The sequence below is a fragment of the Microtus pennsylvanicus genome, chromosome 13, assembly GCF_037038515.1.
Source record: "Microtus pennsylvanicus isolate mMicPen1 chromosome 13, mMicPen1.hap1, whole genome shotgun sequence".
Classification (NCBI taxonomy): Eukaryota; Metazoa; Chordata; class Mammalia; order Rodentia; family Cricetidae; genus Microtus; species Microtus pennsylvanicus.
The window spans coordinates 76,532,926-76,550,853 of record NC_134591.1 but is presented as its reverse complement, the minus strand read 5'-3'; the positions used below and the strand labels follow the sequence as shown (position 1 = coordinate 76,550,853).

The 17,928-nt window shown below is 55.4% G+C and overlaps 1 protein-coding gene across 4 annotated transcripts in view; it reads right to left on the bottom strand.

Annotated features, from left to right (window-relative positions):
• Casz1 (castor zinc finger 1) overlaps positions 1-17,928 on the bottom strand; it is a 145,853-nt gene that overhangs the window by 16,909 nt on the left and 111,016 nt on the right. For all 4 annotated transcript variants that reach the window (XM_075946780.1, XM_075946782.1, XM_075946779.1 and 1 more), the window contains 5 exons: positions 8,125-8,613; positions 4,054-4,888; positions 2,939-3,007; positions 1,438-1,528; positions 685-849 (listed from right to left, as the gene is read on the bottom strand). In XM_075946780.1, coding sequence (XP_075802895.1) covers positions 685-849; positions 1,438-1,528; positions 2,939-3,007; positions 4,054-4,888; positions 8,125-8,613 — 1,649 coding nt within the window. The remainder of the gene's footprint in view (positions 1-684; positions 850-1,437; positions 1,529-2,938; positions 3,008-4,053; positions 4,889-8,124; positions 8,614-17,928) is intronic.

Here is a 17,928-nt window from a genome sequence, read left to right as displayed (position 1 = left end):
ATTAGGTTTGGGGTCCTAGTTGGTGGCTCTATCTCTCGAGTTTTAGGATTGGACAAGGGTTGGACCCTGGAGGTCACCTTTAGCTATGGGACTTCCTTAGTGGATGGCTCCTGGGCACGGGGCCCTCCCACCCACTGCAGCTGGGCCAGGCAGGCAATGTTGCCATATTGAGTAAAAAGCAGTGTCTCCGAACACCCCTGAAGGCTGGCCTGTGCCAGTGTCTGCACCATCTCAGGCCCAGAGGGTGGCCCCCCTCTCCTCACACCAGGTTGTTACACAGAGGCCTTAACAACCCCTGACAAATACGGGGGAGGCATGCAGGCTGCTATTTGCAACCCAAAGTCGCTCCTCCTGGCCTTGACACCTTGAAAAAGCCCAGACTCAGTGTGGCATTAAAACAAAGAATTAAACAAAAACCTCTGCAGAGATCATTTGCAATGCTGCTCTTGGTGTTAAAGCCCAAAAAATGTCGGTCTATATAAACAGCTCACTGAATTTCCCCCACACCAAGTATGGCAACAGGGAAGGCCCCACCCTGGCCACCAGACACTGCCGATATCTGAGCTTCTGGGACTCTACTGGCCAGGCACCCCTATCCTGGACCGGGAGAAAAGGAGGGTCCTGGCCAATGAGGCCCCTGACTACTGGGGCAGTCCCGTCCCCGGTTCCAGAAGCAGCAGGCACCTGCATGCAGTGGTAGTGGGTGCTCTTCCCATTGAGGTGGCAGCCGTGGTAGTAGACACTGCAGTCATCCAGCGGGCTGAAGCGCATGAAGCCGTGCTGCAGGGAGTTGTCGCGCTTCTTGTGCATGTTGTAATGTCGGATCACGTCCTGCTTACTTGTGAACCTCTGCCAGGAAAGAGCACCAAGTTGGCAGAAGCCTGTGCCCCCAGTCCATGTGCCAAGAGTGCTTGGACCAGGGCTGGCCCCAAGGCCCTCGGGTCACCCTATAAATAACCCTGCTTAGGGTCAAGGCAGCCCAGACTGCCCAGCCAGTTCCCGGCATACTGGCCCTTGGTGGGAATGATTCCAAAGTCTCGGGAACTCCTTCCCTGACCTCTCCCAATAGCCACACCCAGGAGCATAGAGACAAGCTGGGCTAGCCTTGAAGGCCAGGGCTCTACCTAGCGCTCAGTGCACCGGCTCATCAGGCGGGACAGAGGGCACAGCCCGTGCAGACAGCCTAGCGCTACCTCTTCACCAGCTCTGCACTTGCCAGCAGCCCTGAGCATGTGACCTCAGCATTTTGTCTTGAAAATGAAGCAGTAAGACAAACCCTTGAAAGGCCTGGAAAGACAGTTAACTTAGGGGCTCAGGAGCCTGGGGATGCAGACTGCTGGTCTGTGCTCTCTGCCTACCCATGTGAAACCCAGATGGCTCGTGGAGGACCCTTCCGCACCTGCCTACTTCCAGCAAGAGTGTACGTGCGGCCCGTACCTGGTAGTTGCACTCTGGGTCCAGGCAGTGATAGTGCTCTCGGTACTGGTAGGCGCAATGGATATGGCCGCAGTGTTGACTCCCTGAGAACCTGAAGAGAGGTGAGAGGGTCAGACCCATCTTGGGATGCCAGTCCCTGAAAGGCCTCTTCTAGAACCCAGGTCTGAACAGCTGTTTCTGCCTAGGTCCTGAAGATGCTCTGGGGTTTAGAGGGCCTGGGTGGAAATACAGAGGGTCAAGGGTGAAGTGGCCGAGTACAGGAAAGCCAGAGGCAGTAACTGCCCCTGTTAGGAGTCCCAGGCCTACCAAGTTGTCTGACTGCCAGCAACCTGCCTGGAAGGCAGCGCCAGATGGAGCAGAGGTCGGAACTCGGGTCGGAGTAAGACAGAGCAGAGAGGGGACCTAGAGCTCCACGCTTTGGCAAACAGTGGCCTGACCAGCCCTCCCCGCCACCACGCCAGCTCTGACCAGGGAGGGGCCCCTGGCTGAGCCAACCCTGGGATGTTCTAAGAGGTGTTGAAGGCTCTCTCTCTCTCTGTTCTGGGCTTTTCCTGACACTTGAAACAGTCCAGAGTTATGAATTTTTAAAGCCCGGCATCTGTCTGGCTTCCCGCGGCAGGGAGCTCACTTTCCAGCCAAGCGCACAGCCGTGAGGCCTGGACCGCCGGCCACTGGATGGCCTTTCTCTGGGGCTGGACGTGCTAGGGTGTGGGCAGACAGGGCCAGCCATTCCGGGGAAAGCCAGCCATGACGGCCCTGGGAAAGGCACTTCGCTCAGCAAGCCTGTTCCCTTCCGTGGGTGACACACTCTATGAGGGGGTGGGGAGCCCCACTGTACAGGGAGAGCCACCGGCAATAAGTATTTCAATGGAAGCTGCCAGAAGGGCCATCTGCTGAGGCACTAATAGTAATGACGGTAATAGCAATAAAAAGTGGAGGGTGAGGAAGAGCATGGAAGACCAGAGGAAAGATGCCGCCAGGGCATGACCCCTGCCACATGTCCCTTAAGAGCCTCAATTTGGGGATCGTGTAGAGATGGATCTTCATCGCCAACCCTGACTCCTTCAGGATGAATCTAAGTCTGGCTTCATCAGAATGCCCCCCAGCCCCAGCCCCGGGATCCCAGCAGGCCATGGCAGGAGGAGAATGGCTGCCTCAACCGCAGTAGCTTTCCTGGAGTCCGCACTCTATCCAAGGCCCCACATGAAGGCAGGACCCAGGTCAGCTGCACAGGGGCCCCCTACTCACCTGTGGCAGCCCTACTTGGCTTATAAGTTGTCTAAGGGCTGTGTGGCCTGCACTACCACAAAAGGGAGGGTCTAAGGTAGACCCCGGAGCAGTCTCTCTTGAGCAGTAAGAGACAGAGAGAAACGAAATGTGGAGAAGGCAGCCTCTTGGCTTTTGGGGTGAGCTAATACATAGGTGGTCCCACAGTCCTTGGGCATTCCTGGCTCCCCCCGCCCCACAACCTCTGTCCACAGGCTCCTCCCCAGGGGCCTACCTGGCAATATATTTCTGGTAAATGTTTACATCTTCGGTGACAGCTGGTTTATCTGTGGGCAATCCGTTCCTGGTAAGACACACAGGGCACAGCCAATTAGCGGATGGGGGTGGCCTCAGGCCCCAGGAGCATCTGATGGGCAGCTCCCTGCCCTGGGCCCTGGTTCCTCTTTCCTGGGCCCTGTATCATTCTGACGCACTCAAGGTGGTACTGAAAAGGTGTGTTGATAGAAGCCCAGAGCTGCTCGATTAGCCCACCTCTGACAGGAGTGTGCTACCCCCAAGCAGGTGGGGTTGCAGGGCCTAGCCAGGCCTACAGTTAGCCTGGAGGGAAGCCAGGGCCTGAGGCCCCCAGCAAACAATGAAAATAAAGTGGGGTAATCGCCGAAGAGAAACGCCAAGCAGCAGAGAGGGACAGAGGAGGACAGTACCAGACACAGGTGCAGAGTGGGGTATTTACTTCCCCACCCTCGAACCAAAGGCTACAGACAAGATCCGCCCGGTTCACAGCCTCCAGGACCTGTAGCCCCACGCTGCTGCTGCTACGGCAGAGGAAATGGCTTGAGGGAAGGGTATCATTTGGCCTTACAAGACCCATGGTTTTATCATCCAGGCTAGTCCTCTATCCCTGGGTTACAGTTCCCACCTAACCCCCACCTAACTTCCTGTCTTTTCCATGGACCAGGCTCCAAAGCAGAAGCCAAGGCCACCCCCTAGACCTCAGCCCCCACCTCCACCCCAAAGTGAGTGGTTTCTACTAACTGCAGCCTGCATGCAGCCCTTGTGGCAGAGGGAACAGGTCATGGCAAAGGAGGCCAGTAAGTGAGGAACACACAGAGTGTGTGTGACAATGTAGGGGCACACAGCAAATGTGTCATATGCAGGTCAAAGGTCAGCACAAGAGCACCGGATGAGGGCACAAGAGCAATGATGTTGTGTGTGTGTGTGTGTGTGTGTGTGTGTGTGTGTGTGTGCATATATACAAGGCAATCTGAGCTGCACAGGTGTCCGTGCCCACCACAGTAAGCTTTGCAGGGAAGAAGGGAGACCTCTCTATCCAGTCCGGCCCCAGGGTTCATGCAGGCAGTGGGGGCTGGGGAGAGGAGGGATCCTTACTTGACAGTGGAGACGGTTCCCGTGGTGATGGAGTCTGTTTTGGAAAAGGTTGACTTCAGGTACTCGGGAGTGTTGAAGGACAGGGAGGCAGGTGGCTCAGGTCCCGGCCCGGGGGCACTGGGGGCGCTGGGCACACTGGCGAGGGGTGTAGAAACCAGGCTGGGGGTGGGCGGAACCTTGGTAGGGCCTGGTTTCTGGATGCCCCGAACGTCGTACTTGGAGGGGCGCCCCACCTTGCCTGTCTTGAAGGCAATGGCCCCGCCCATGTCAGGGCTGCCCTCCCCGGGTTTGAAGAGGTGCAGGTACTTGACGTTTTCCAGGTCATACTTGGATGGTTTCTTGTATGTGCTTCCGTTCTGAGGCCTCAGGTTCTCGCCTGTCTTCAGTTTGTGAATGAAGAAGTCATACTTGGAAGCACGGGCTACCAAGTTCTGCATCTGGACACTGCTGTGTGATGGCAATGGCAAGATGGTGGCCTTGGTTTCCAGGTGGGTGGTATTGCTGGGTAGCCGTAGGCTGGGCAACGGGCCCATCACCTCCTTGCCTGCCCGGTCCTCGGCCTTGCTGCCATGGGCTGGCCAGGGAAGTTGCTCGCCGGCCTTGAGTTTACGGATGTATTCCTCGTATTTGGAGAAACGTGCCCGCTTGCTCAGAGTATCCTCAGAGGTGGGCAACATGGAAGAGGCGGCCGCCTCGGGGGTGGAGCCTGCATGCAGCTTCTCGAAGCTGAGCTTCCTGGCCAGCTCATCCCTAGTGTTCTGGTCGTCATAGCCGAACATGCCCAGAAACTCGGTCATGGTGGAGGCGGCGTAGTCTCTCAGAGAAGAGGTTTCTCCTACAGGGAAAAGAGGGGTGTGTGTCATTTCTGGGAGGGAGCAGGGGAGAAAAGAGACGAGAAGCCTCTCTACCTTGAGCCCCCGCCCAAGGAGGGAGGGGACCAGTGTGGGGAGGGGCGGAGCAGGACATGATCTATGGACATTTGGCTCACTTGTTAGGTTTTACGACTCTTAAATTAATTTGTTTTAAAAAAAAGTAATTAATACTGGGGTAAAATAAAACGAGTTCATCAATGCCAGGAAAATCAATTTCCTAAATGTTCTGGCCGATGGCTTTTCAGTACATTAAACAAAGTTTCATAAATGTCTCCACTCTCTCGCCTTGGCCTAATATGAAAGAGAAGCCATTTTACTGGAAGTTAAGGCAAGATCCCGACCTGCCTCCTGAGGTAGGGGTCATGAGGAAAAGAACAGGTAGGGTTGGGGACCACCAACTAGACAGATAAGAGGGACCCCAAAGTAGAGGGAGCCACTGTGAGTGGGTGGCTGCGGTCTGCCTGGCTGGAGGGTCTCTTGGGCCGATGAAGGATTGTGGCATCTCACTTAGAATCCGATCTCTTTTTTTTTTATTTTTTATTTTTTTTTTATTGTTTATTGGTGTGAAGGTGTCAGATCCCCTGCAACTGGATCTTCAGACAGTTGTGAGCTGCCATGTGGGTGCTGGGAATTGAACCCGGGTCCTCTGGAAGAGCAGTCAGTACTCTTAACCACTGAGCCATCTCTCCAGCCCCCCAGAATCCGATCTCTTGACCAACCGCCTCAAACTTTCCCCCAATAACAGCGCTGAGCAGAGGCAGGGACTATGTCAACGTGCCCACCACCCTCACTCCAGCCAGAATCTGCATCAAGGACAAGTCCTTCAAGCCTCCTGGCCACCTTGCAGCTCTTCAGCTCACATATAAGGGTGGCTCACCTGGGAGACGGACGATAAGAGCCCTGCTGGATCCAGGGTAACAGGACTGAGGAAAGTGCATCCATCCTCCCCACTATCATATCCAACACTCTGAGAACTCCCCCCTTCCTCTCTCCCTCCCTGTCTCTCTCTCCCTCACATAAGGACACACGCACATGCATACAACACACATATACATTCACAGGCACAGTCTCTCATATACTCCATTTACACACTCATAATAATGTGCCCATATTTATCTACACACTAAATTCATATCCCCAATTCTACAGATACACACACAATCCTCCAACCCCCACACCCAGGGCCCTGGGACAAACCTCAGCAGGCTGGAGGAAGTGAGCCCCTCATATCGCCTCTGCCGCACACAGTCTGTCACCGCAGCACATGGACAGTCCCCAACGTATACAAGCTCAGTCATTCCTCTACCCAAGTCCTGCTGTGCACCTACTGTGGGCTATTCCAGCATCCAGGTTGGACGCACACAGGAAAGAGAGATGGGACAGCCCAGAGACTCCCAGGTTTTACCTTCTCTTATGCTCTCCCCACCTGAGCACACTCAAAGCAGCCAGGGCCCGGGTTAGAGTCCCTGAGAACACAGCTAAGTGAAGCTATGACCAGAGGGGACGCCTGGCCCCCTCCAATCCTGCCAGCTCGAGGAGCCTCAGAGCTCCCCAGAAACCAGAAGGGGAGCTGATGGAGCAGTGTACCCAGCAGGATGTGAAAGGAGGGGCTCTGAACCATCACGGGGGGCAGTGGGACCCCACTAGACACAGAAGAGGACAGTCAGACATTCCCCTGACACACAGAGTAACTCAAGGAGCTCAGAGTCAATTGCCTTGGCAAGTCGATGGGTCAGCACAAGCCCAAGCTCCAGACACACAGGTTGGGGGCTGGCCTGGGAGTGGGCTCTGATCGCTGGATGAAGTGGTTCAGGGACCAGGGAAAAGGGCTAAAAATAGCTAGAGGCAGCTGAGGCCTCACTATATATGGCAGAGAAACAGAAGGCTCTGAAGGGCAGGCAGCATTGGACAGGGAGGGGGCCAGATGGGGTCCCACAGACAGCTAAAGTCCTGGGGAGCCAAACCCATGGTGGGCAGATGAGGTTTGGGCTAAAAACTCAGCGCTCAGGGTTGAGAGGGGGCCAGGTCAGAGGCCTGGGGGCAGCAGTCACAAGCGTCCACACCCCTACTCCTGCCTGCACAGTTCCCAGATCCTGGGAGGAGGGGAAGAAGGCCGAGGACACTACCTGATGGCCCTGGACATGGGTGGGGCAGGGTGTGGGAGGAGGGTGTTGAGGGACAGCAGCCCTTGCTGCTCCCCCTCTCCTCTCCTCAGGCCCAGCGCAATCACCTTGTGTCTGGCAACAGCAAGGGCTTTTCCTATCAGAGGAAACTGAAGGTCACACTTTTCCTCATTGATCTTGCAATGTTTGTTAATTACTCTGTCACTGATGTGGCGAAGGATAATTAAACAGCTCTGTTTATATCTTATATGCATAATTATGTGGCTGAGCAGGGCTCCCCGCACAGGGAAGAGATGCGCCCCTCGCTGCAGGGGGAAGGGGACAGGGGAGCAGGCAAGGGAGGCGCAGGGCTCTAGGAATAAGCCTAGGAAGGAGATTGGGGACTGGAGCCAAGGCCCCAGGTCCCAGGGCTCCAATCCAAGAGGAGACCCCTCTCCTGTCTGAAATGCCAGGACAGCCCTCCCCTGGAGCAGAAGCAGGGAAGGCAGCTGTGTCCTAAGGACAAGGAGACACTGATGAAGCCAGGCCCCTGCCGTCTTGTGGGAAACAGGTCAGTCAGGAGAGCATGTCCAGGGCAGCTGCATGTTGAGGGGATCTGCTGTCTGGGCTGAGCCAGGCTTGTGGAGACATACTGCTTCAGAGGGCAGGATGGGACATAGGGAAGGAGACGGAGTCGGGTGGGAGCACAAAGCCCTTTCTGGACATCTCATTAAGTTACCAAGAGAAGACTGAGAGATGAGCACTTGTGCTGTTCGTGGTACCACTGACACGGCCCCATCGGTCCCCACACCGTGGGCCCAGACAGGCTCATCCCTGTGCAGGTATGTGCTGTCACGTACGTGCCTACCTTCTGCTCACTCATCTGTTGAGTCTCTCTGTGCACCCCTGCCTGTCCCCCGTCCTCTCAAAGCCCCACTGCGAGCAGCTCCCCAAGGCCTGTCCACACTCAGGAAGCTGACAATTGAACTCTGCCTCTCCCCCACCCCGTCTCTCCAATTCTTGCTGGGTTGGATAAGGTACCGGTGTCTGGATGAACAAGGCCTTCATCCTCCCTTCTCCCACGGCCAGCCACACACCTGAAGCCTGCTTGGTGCTCGGGCCGCTGTCATCTTTTGCAGCCGTACCATCTGAGCCCTTCTCCTCCAGGATACTGCTGTCCTTCGAGGGTTCCTCTGCGTGGTCTTCTTCATCACTGCAGCCCTGCGGCTGGACCATGTAGACGCCCTCTGGGGGCAGCTCCAGGCCCTCACGGGCAATGCGCCCCAACACTGGTGTGGGTGCAGGCTCTTCACTGTATTCCCCGTTGACCCATTTCTCGATCACTGCCCGCCTCTTGTCTTCTTCACTCCGGGGAGCCCGGGTAACTCCAGACTCGGGGCCACTGCGCTCTTTGTCCCGGGAACATAGTGGGCTACCTTCAGCTTGGGAGCCAGCCTCTGCTCCCTTCTCCACGACCACCTGTCGGCTCAGCTTGGCACAGATGGCATTGAGCTTCAGGCCGCCTTTGCGCTTGGCTGCCATTGGAGGCTTGCCTGCGGGTGGGTCGGTGCACCGGGTGCCTTCAGCTGCAGGGATAGAGTGGAGGGTACAGAGGTGAGAGGCCTGTACACCAAGCACAGTCACCCCTAAAGTAGTTCTCCATCCCCCCTCGACTGACCACAGTTCTGTCAAACTGCCTGAGACCACCTGACTGACCTGTGCCTATCACCTGTGTTAGCCCGAGTGTTCCAGGGCTGGACTCGCAGCTGCCCTACCGGCACAACCGAACACAGCAGCCGACATGAGGGAGGTGGTTCAGGATCAAGAGATAAATGACTCTTCGAACACAAGAGTTCTAGCGCTCGATTCCTGAAAGAATTTCCTAGGCTTGGCTGGCCTGAAATAGCCCCTCTGTGGGGTGACATGTCCTTTATTTAACACAGGAAATGAAGGCATGGGCAGGTGAAGGGGTTGGTATGAGGCAAGGCTGGCAAGGGCCAGTGTTGCGCTGCTGGCAGCTTGGCTGTGCCTCTGACTGTTCTACCTCACCACGGGTCCCTGGGGAAGAGTCAGCTGCAGCCAGCTTCCAACCTGTGCCAACCTCCTGCCTTGCTGACCCGGCAGCAATCGGCTGGCACCTTCCCCACTTGAGCACCTTACTCTCTGGCAGATCTTCTGCCAGGTCAGGACTCTGGCTCTGCCCCCCCGTCCCTGGTTCCTATTTCTGCTCACTATACGGCAGGGTTCTTCCCTTGGCCACTCAGAACCTCTCCAAGGTCTCCCCTCCCATCAGTCTTCTCTGCTTTCCACATCCCCAACCCCACATGAAGTCTGGTCATTTCCTATTGCTGCTTGCTTCCCACAAACCTCAGTCAGGGTTACCCGGACACAGCTCCTCATAACCCTTCTGTGGCCACTCCTCTTGTCTTAGGACCCCCTTCTTCCCTTCAGCTCTTGTAGCCCCGGAAGTCTACTTCCAAACCCAGAAGACATGCTGGGACCTCAGTGAGGACATATGGGGCCAGTGGAAGCTACAGGTCCTGTGTTTCATCTCTGACGATAGCCACTGAGCAGCCAGAGAGACTGGATGGCTCCTAGAGTAGTGGCCATCCCCCTGCACCGCTTAGCCTGCCCTCTGCCCTCGTCAGGTCTCCCAGGGTCTCAGGAGCACACCGGTCAGGAAGACTAGCAAGCACAGATACACATACACTTCGTAACCCACACATCCGTCAGCTGTCCACTGTGCCGGCAGTGAGTCCTACCCTGTGCCAGACCTCGTGGTGTGGCCAGGCACAGGCCAGTGCTCATATGGAAGGGTCTCCACTCACAATCCCTCTGCGCACAGGGACCCCATCTACTCTCCACAGTTCTTTCCATGGAATCTGGCATGTCCCACATGGGTCAGAAGGCTAGGCGAGGGGCTCTGCTCAGGGCTGTGACCCATGATAATCAAATACCAGGAGAACCTGTACCCCGAGAGCCCACCTGTGGCTACGTCAGTGTCTGCCTAGAGGCCTCATGCCACGCAAAGATAACTGCTTCAACTTGTACGTGCAGATTAACCTACCCCTTCCCTTCAAATGCCCCGTGGCCCCAGATCCTTGCCTTGCCACTGGCTGCTGATACGTATGGTTCTGCTTGGCCCAGAAAGGACAGGGTAATGCCAGCCTATTCCATGCTATGGAAAGGTCTGTTCAGTCTTGTCCCGTATTCCTAGTTCAGGGGTCACAGTTTCGGGGCCTTGGGTTCTTGCCAAGCCAATGCCCACTCCACTCATGTTTGCCCACAGCACCGGGTGTGTGCTGGCCAACAGAGATCCAGAACACCCACCCGTGGGTCCTTCCTGAAACTCAGTGACAGGGCTCACGGTCACGCCCCACCCCACTCAGCCTCTGGGCAGGCTATCAGGCTCTATGATAGCGCATTGCTTTCCACAGGGTAGCAGGTCTCACCTGGGCCCCTCCGTCCCCTGTCTTGGATGGGAAGAGGCAGGCGGAGTGGAGGAGCCGGCACTATTTTTACCAGGAGCTAAGCAGCCAAGTGTGTATGGCAGACGGCAAATGAATCTATAAATATTTATCCCAAGGAAGAGGGAAGCACAAGCTCTCAGGGCTGCACTTGCTGCTGGCAACAGCCCCTCCTCGGGTCTCCACCCATCCTGGAGCCTCCCTGAACTTCGGCCCACCCGCCACTACCCACCCTCTCTCTATCTCGGCTTCATGCCGAGTCTCTGCCTGGGCCCCCACCAGCTGCGGTGCAGCTGTGCGCTCAGGGCCCACCCCCACCCCAGGCCCCTTTGCTCTAGCCAACTCCCTCTACACCTGCCCTCCAGCTGCTGCTCTGCCCCAGACCACCTGCCTTCCAGATGTTGCCCTCCCCCTGACTCTACTGATGGTCCCAAGGGTGGAGGTGGAGAAGTAGGAGATGTCTGGGCCCATGACACAGGGACAGAGAGGTACCGGCAAAGGCAAGGCTTGTAGGCATAAGAGCCTGCGCGTGTGAGGCTGGGGCGGCAGGAAGGGGCTTATGTATGAGGCTGAGAGTTGAGCTGCCTGCCGGCCTTCCGGGCCCCATGAACCTTCAACCAGCCCCTCCATCAAGGCCTTGGAACCTACAGATTAACCCCCCACACACACTGGTCTGACCCCAGACTCCTGTCCATGTAAACATTCCTCTGACTTTCTTCCCTAAAATATAAACGCCATGGCCAGGCCTCAATGGAAGGAAGCCATCCGTCCCCGGTGCTGTCATTGCCCCTTTCATCTCCTTCCCGCCACTAGCCTGCCCGCTGTTCTATTTACACTGGACACTTCCTCTGGGAACAATACTGCCCAGGAGGCAGGCTTGGACTGGAGGGTGGGAAGCAGGGGGCTCCTGTTCTGCCCACCCAGAGGCAGACAGACTTAGGAGTAGCAGCGAAGGCAGGTAAAGGAGAGGACCTGGAAGGGTTCATCCCATTCCTGGCAGCCCGTGGCTGATCCCAGCAGCTCTGCACCGGCAGGGCAATCACTAGGAAGTGCACATTATAGGCTATGGCCTGGCCTTGGGGTCAGAGCCCTGAGTGCACAGCCTGGCTCTGCCCACTGTGAGCTCCAAGCCTAGGCCAGATTTCTCCCTGGAGAAGCATTGCAGAAGTGCAAGGTGGGATCTTTCTGTGCCAAGCACAGAACCTGACAAGCAAGGACTGGGAAAAGGATGTTGAGCCCAAGAGGGGCAACAGGCGTCTCAATCAAGACACTAGGGCAGGGGGAAAAGACAGACAGGAGACTTGGAGTTGCCACCTCTAAGCTCCCTGGGTCCCAATTCTCCTTATGAGGGCTTGAAACTCAACCCCAACCTCCACCCCTGCCCGCAGCAGCCATCCAAGTAGAAAAGCAGAGGGTAAGGGTAAAGAGAGGCACAATTGTCTACCATTCGAGTGGGGACTCACTGAAACCCTTAAGGGCAGTGAGCAGGCACCGTGATGATCCCATTTGTCGGAGGAGGAAGTTGATCCTAGAGCCATAGACACCCCAGAGCATGAACAGAGGCTCTCAGGAGCCACTGAGGCTGGGGCTTGAAACGGCCCAGGCTTCCCTGCAGGGGCTTCTTCCGTCTCCTATGCCATCTTCTCTTCAACCTCACTTCCTGTTCCCATAACTTGGAGCCCCCTAAAGTGTTAACTGCGATGGATAAAATGGTGCAGCAGATTGCTACAATAAATAATTTACTGATATTTATAAATATTCAAATCAGCCAGCTTCAGAAACCGAATGAAGGGAGGGCCTCGGGAGAAGGGCCCGATATGGCATGAATCTCATCACTCCTCCGAAGGCTGGGAAGGCCAGAGCTCCTGCCAGCTTTGGTGAGAGAGGGGGGCTCAGAGGGCTGCACCTGGGCCCCATGTGCCCTAGCCTCCTTGACCATGAAGTGAAGACCAAAGGTAGTTAGAAGAATTGCTCCCTGCTCATCTGGTCCAGCCAGCCCCTCTCTCACGGGCAGCCTGAACACAATAGTACACACTCGATGCCTACTGCCTTATGGCCCTGGGTCTTGGAGTTGCTGATCCTGCTGGGGTGGGGGCAGTCCCATGGGGCTGGGCAGACCTGGCAGCCCCCTGCCTCCACCCCCCATGAGTAATGTATTTCGTGGCCAGGCTGCCTGTCAGCCACCGGGCTCCGGTGCTTTATGGGCTCTGCTTGGTGGCTCTGAACTCCCTGGTAGGAAATAAAGTTCTCCCTGCGCGTCCCTTCTAAACATTTCACTCAGTGGAAACGGTGTTTAAGAAAAATGAGAACATATTTCTTCCTAAGGATGCAGTATCCCCTTTGGGCAGCCTAATGCCCGCTGTATATCAGGAGGTGGGGAGGCAGGGGCCAGCAGCTAGTCCCCTGGGGTGGGTGTGTATGGGGCCTTGCCTGCCTCCGGCCAGAAGCAGCTCAGGAGCCATGAGCACTGCTGGGCCACCCTGGCAACTGTCCTGGCCTGCAGTATCGAGAGTCACATAGCAGGTGACACCCTCCGAGCACCTTGTCTACGCAGGGGACTAAGCTTTGGCACACACGCTGGTGATCTCCTAACATCCCGCTATGTCACTTGTGCAGTCCCCATTCCCAGATGAGGCAGCAGAAGCAACGAGGCTGGTAATTGCATTCTGTCTCCCCGTCAGTCCTAGAGCACAACTCCCGCCAGACTAAGATGTCCAAGGCCACAGGCTGAAACCCTACACACGCCTCCCACAGTCCTCCAAACAGCTGTCCCAGAGTCTCCGAGGTGATGTACTCTTGGAGTTTCTGCCTCGGCTACCCACGAGGAGCCGAAACTTCACAGACCAGGAGCCCCAATCTGACAGTGTTGTCAGACAAAGGTCTCACCACTGAAGTGCACCGTCCACAGGCCAGCACCTGGGTTGAAATGGGAGGCTTATGTTGTGAAAACAGGACAGTCAGTTCGCTTCCTGTATCACCCTGCCTCCTCCACCACAGCGGCTTGTTCAGGACAGATGTGGGAACAAATTTCCAAAGTGATTACAAGAGCCATCACTGTGGCAAAGAACACAGGAGTGACGTGGGAGCGTGTAAGCAAGGAAAGGTTGCTGGACATGGGCCTCTCACTTCCTTCCTCCTCTACTGCTCAGCCTGTCTCCATAGGAACAGCTCCCTCCTCTAGCTCTCCTAGCCAAAAACTGTCCCCTAGGAGAGGGATGTCCCTTCTTGGGCCTGATCCCAACCTTGGCTGGAAACACAAGGGCTTCTGAGTGTTAGTGGGAGGCAGGAATGGCTGCTGCTACCCTTGGCCCTCCAAGCTGGGGAATGGGCGGGGCTTGGTCACTGGGCCCTAGCTTGCCCCCCTTTGTTTATTTATTTATTATGATTTTTTTTTTAGTTCAGTTAAAAGGTTTACTATCCAGACGCGTCTAAGTGGCCTCACTTAGCGTAAGTAACTCTATAAATCAGGGGAACTGTTAGCATCCACCGCGCAGGCGGGCTATCAATCTCCCCCAGGTCACAGCCAAACAGGAAGGGGAGAAAAAAGAGAGTTGCCACCCAGGGGAGATTTAAAACACATACTGAGCAAATACACACCGACTTGTCTGCCTGCTTGTGTGTGTGTGCAGCCGCACACGCACAAACACATGTTCACACTTCCACGTGTGCATGTCTCTATGGTATGTATTCACATTACATACATACATGGGCCCAGAGAGTGGCCCAGGCTCTGGAAGTGTCCTGTGATCATGGTAACAGAACACAAACACAGTTCCTGAGGCCGGGCGGGGGGGGGGTGAGGTGGCAGCCCGTGTAAGGGGATACCAGGCCTCCCAGGGATGACTTCTTAATTCCTGCTGCAGGCAAGTGGCTCTGGAGGGCTATAGAAAGGACCGGTGTGGTCCCTTTCCTTTCTGTGGCCCTCAGCTCTGCAAACCTGAGACAGAGATCAAGGCAGGTACTTGGCAGAGAGGCAACGCCAAAGAGAAGGCTATGTGGTTCCCACACGCTCATGCGGGTTCTTAGCCACAGAGCGCCAGCCCTGGGCTGAGGAGGAAAGACTCATCTAAGTGAATGGCTGTGGTGCCACGCAAAGAAAGGAAGACTGTGAGACTCAGCAGGTGACCTTCTGGTGGCAGCTGGAGCGGGGCCCCACCCTTTCACTGAGTAGGTACAGTTGGGCGTCCATGTAGCCTGGACACAGGCTGCCATCCATCCTCCGTGAGGCCCCAGACCGAGAAGACACTACTCGCTGAGCCATGCCAGGAACCAGAGCAGGGTGGCAGCTCTGAGTATCCTCTATGGTTAGGGAGCAGACGCGGGTCACGCAGCCTAAGGGGGAGACCCGCCGGGCCCATCTCCCCTCCCTGCAGCCCTGAGGCCTCCCTGGCTCACCCGCCTGCCTGCCCGCTGCATCTCTCCATGAACTCTATTTCTCTTCCTCTCTGAAAACAACTGAGCTGTAAATACTGTTTAACCTTCTCCCCCCCCTCCCCACCACCACCCCCTCCCCTCTGCACTATAAAAACACAAATATGCCATAACTCAGCCGGCCTGGCCGCCCAGCCTCCAACATGCCCCGCGCCCGGGCCTCTCAGGAAGGTCATTACAAACGACTTTCCGATTCACTGCTCCTGAAATAATTTTGTGTATTAAAACCTGAATCTGCACTTTCTGGGGCCGAAAGCCTCGCTTAATTATGGCGGGTGTCCTTGGGACGGACAGTGATCCTTCACTCGCTAGCCCGCGCTCCAGCCCTCCGCCCGCCAGCCCGCCCCCCTCCCCGGGCCCAATCTGTTTTCAAAGTGTGTCTGTCCTTTATTAAATTGTTTTCTTTTCCACATTATCAGTTGCCATGGAGACCTCATCTCTCGGATTATTTGAATTTCATTATATCTATTGATTTGGGAGCATTTCATCTTTTTTATTGTTTTTCTGTCAATTTTCAAAACGAATAACCATCTAATTTGCGTCAGTGCTGATTATGTTTGTCCCTCAATAGAGGTCGGCAGCTGCGCTGGGGAAACAAATCAATGAAAAACCATCATAAAACTCCCCACTCCAGTCTCCAGGATGTGTGGGTGACATTCCACGCCTGCGAGAGACACACTCATCAGCTCCAACTTCGGCAACGGTGGCGGCAGCCCCGCTCCTCGTCCGCCTCCTTTGGCCTTAATATTTAATTTCGCGATTTGGGGCATTATTAGTGGTGTTTTTATTAGCGCGTGTGCATGTGAGTGTTTGGTGGTGGGCTGGCTGTTTCATTAATTTGTGGGTGAGGCAGGGAAACCCCTAAGGAAGGCAGGGCAGACTGTGTCTGGGGTGTGGCGGGAAGTGGAGAAAACAGGGGGAACACCCTGAGGAGGGAACAGGAGCCTGGGGACCTGGAGGGCCCTGAGGAGGGGCTGGGATGGGGGGGACCAAGAGAAGGGTTGGAAAAGAGGGAATTCAAATTGCTTACTTTGTTGGTTTTTTTTAAATAATTTATGCAATTTTAAGCATTTATGTATAAATTTTTTAATAAGCCACCCTGGAGCAGGATGGCCATTAACATCCCAACGTCCTTCTGTCCAATGGGCTGGCAGAGAGGATCAATTTCTGAGAGTACTTTCCCTTTTTTATGACATGATAAAATGCTTTTAAAGCAACTTACACAAATATGGAAATGTTTTTTTTTCTTTTTTTCGTCCCCTCTCCCTTCCCCTAACAGCCTTCTTATTCACCAGGGAGGGAGGGGCTGTTCATGTGTGTGTGTGTGTGCGCAAACACACACACACACACACACACACACACACACACACACACACACACACACACACACACACCATACCTAGTTCTCTCTTCTCCTGGGGAGGGGGCTGAGGAGGCTGGCAGGGAGACAGCCCCAGTTCTAACTGGAACCAGCCGCCTGTCCTTCTAACAAGGGCATAAACTTTCATTACCCATGCACGAAGTCAAAGACAATTTAGGGAAACGCGCTGCTCGGAAAAGGAAAACCTCAGCGATTCGTGATCCATGCCATGGCCACCATCTGGGGGCTGTCCGTTTAGCTGAGGGCACAGGGACCTGAACCTCCTGGCTCTGCCCTGACCAGCAGGAGGCAGGGAGCACGGCAGAGCTAGACCCCCATCCCTCACACCCTGTGGAGCCTTCCATGAGAGGCAGTCAGAGCCAGACCAGTGAGCCCAAATATGCAAGGGCTACCTCCTCAGCTGGGCTGGACCCTGCTAGTCTTGCCTTGGACAGAGCTGCCCCTTAATTTTACCCTTCCCTGAAGCATCTTCACCAACACCAGTCAAGAGCAGGTTCTTGAAGGTGAGCACCAGGTCCTTCCTTCCTACTGCTCTATAGACAGTAATGCAGCATGGCTTGATAGCATGCATAGATGGACGGAGGGATCACAGAAAGAGAGCAGGGAGATCTGTCCTGAGGCGTCCTGGAGTCTTCGTGGGGCCGCCATATGCTTAGGATAAAATGCCTTCCCTAGGTGTCTCTACTTTGGAAGTAAGTACGTTACAGAAGTGGCTCTGGGGAACGGAGGGCTGCCACCGAACTCTCTCTAGGCCTTGAAGTTGAAGGAAAGCAAGCCAAGTAAGGAAGATGGCAGGCAGTCCCCATCACTAGAATGCAGGGTGAGCCTGACCTCACCTCCTAGTTACTCATGGTGGCGGGGGCGGGCAGGGTTTGATGGTGAGTCCTGCCCGTGTTCTCCCACCAGGAGATGAGGGCCATCTCTGGTCCCAGAATAGGTTCCGGAGCCTCCATCCCCATCCTCCTAGTGTATGCCACCTCCCGAGACAAGAAACAACACCAGGACTTTGGCGGTTTCCAAAGAAAACAACCCAAAGCAGATACTTTCCCCTCTGATACATGTCTCCTCTGTCCTGGGCCCCAGTGTCCACATCTGTAACGTGTTTAAGGGATGACTGTCTGGGACACACGTGATGGGCACATGGTGCCACTTCTATTACGCTCAAGGCTGACCACAGAGAGGGTCTCCTCTGTAGACTCGGCAGAAGCTAAGTACAGAGTCCAACCTTGTATGGTTCTGTGGCCTCTGTCCAGAGTCCTACTGACTGCCGGGATCGCCTACATCCCATGTGCCCAAGCTACCCTTCCATTTTGTGCCCTCCCAAAGTGCCAGGCTCCTTCTGAAGGCACCACCTGAGTGAGCCAGCCTGCCCAGCCCCATCAGTAGCTGCCCAGAGGGTAACCCAACAGAGCCTCATGGCCATCGGAACCCTCTTCTGTGGCAGCAAGGGAGATGCCCTAAAGGGGCCTGGACACTCTAAGCCCTTAGTGGGAACGGAGGGGAGCGCCCACCTCTCTTCTTTCCTGTGCTCAGATCCCCCCAACTGTCATTAAAATAACAAGTTTCTGTTACAATCTAAACATTCCCACATCGCATAAAGGGTTATATTACACCCGAGTCAC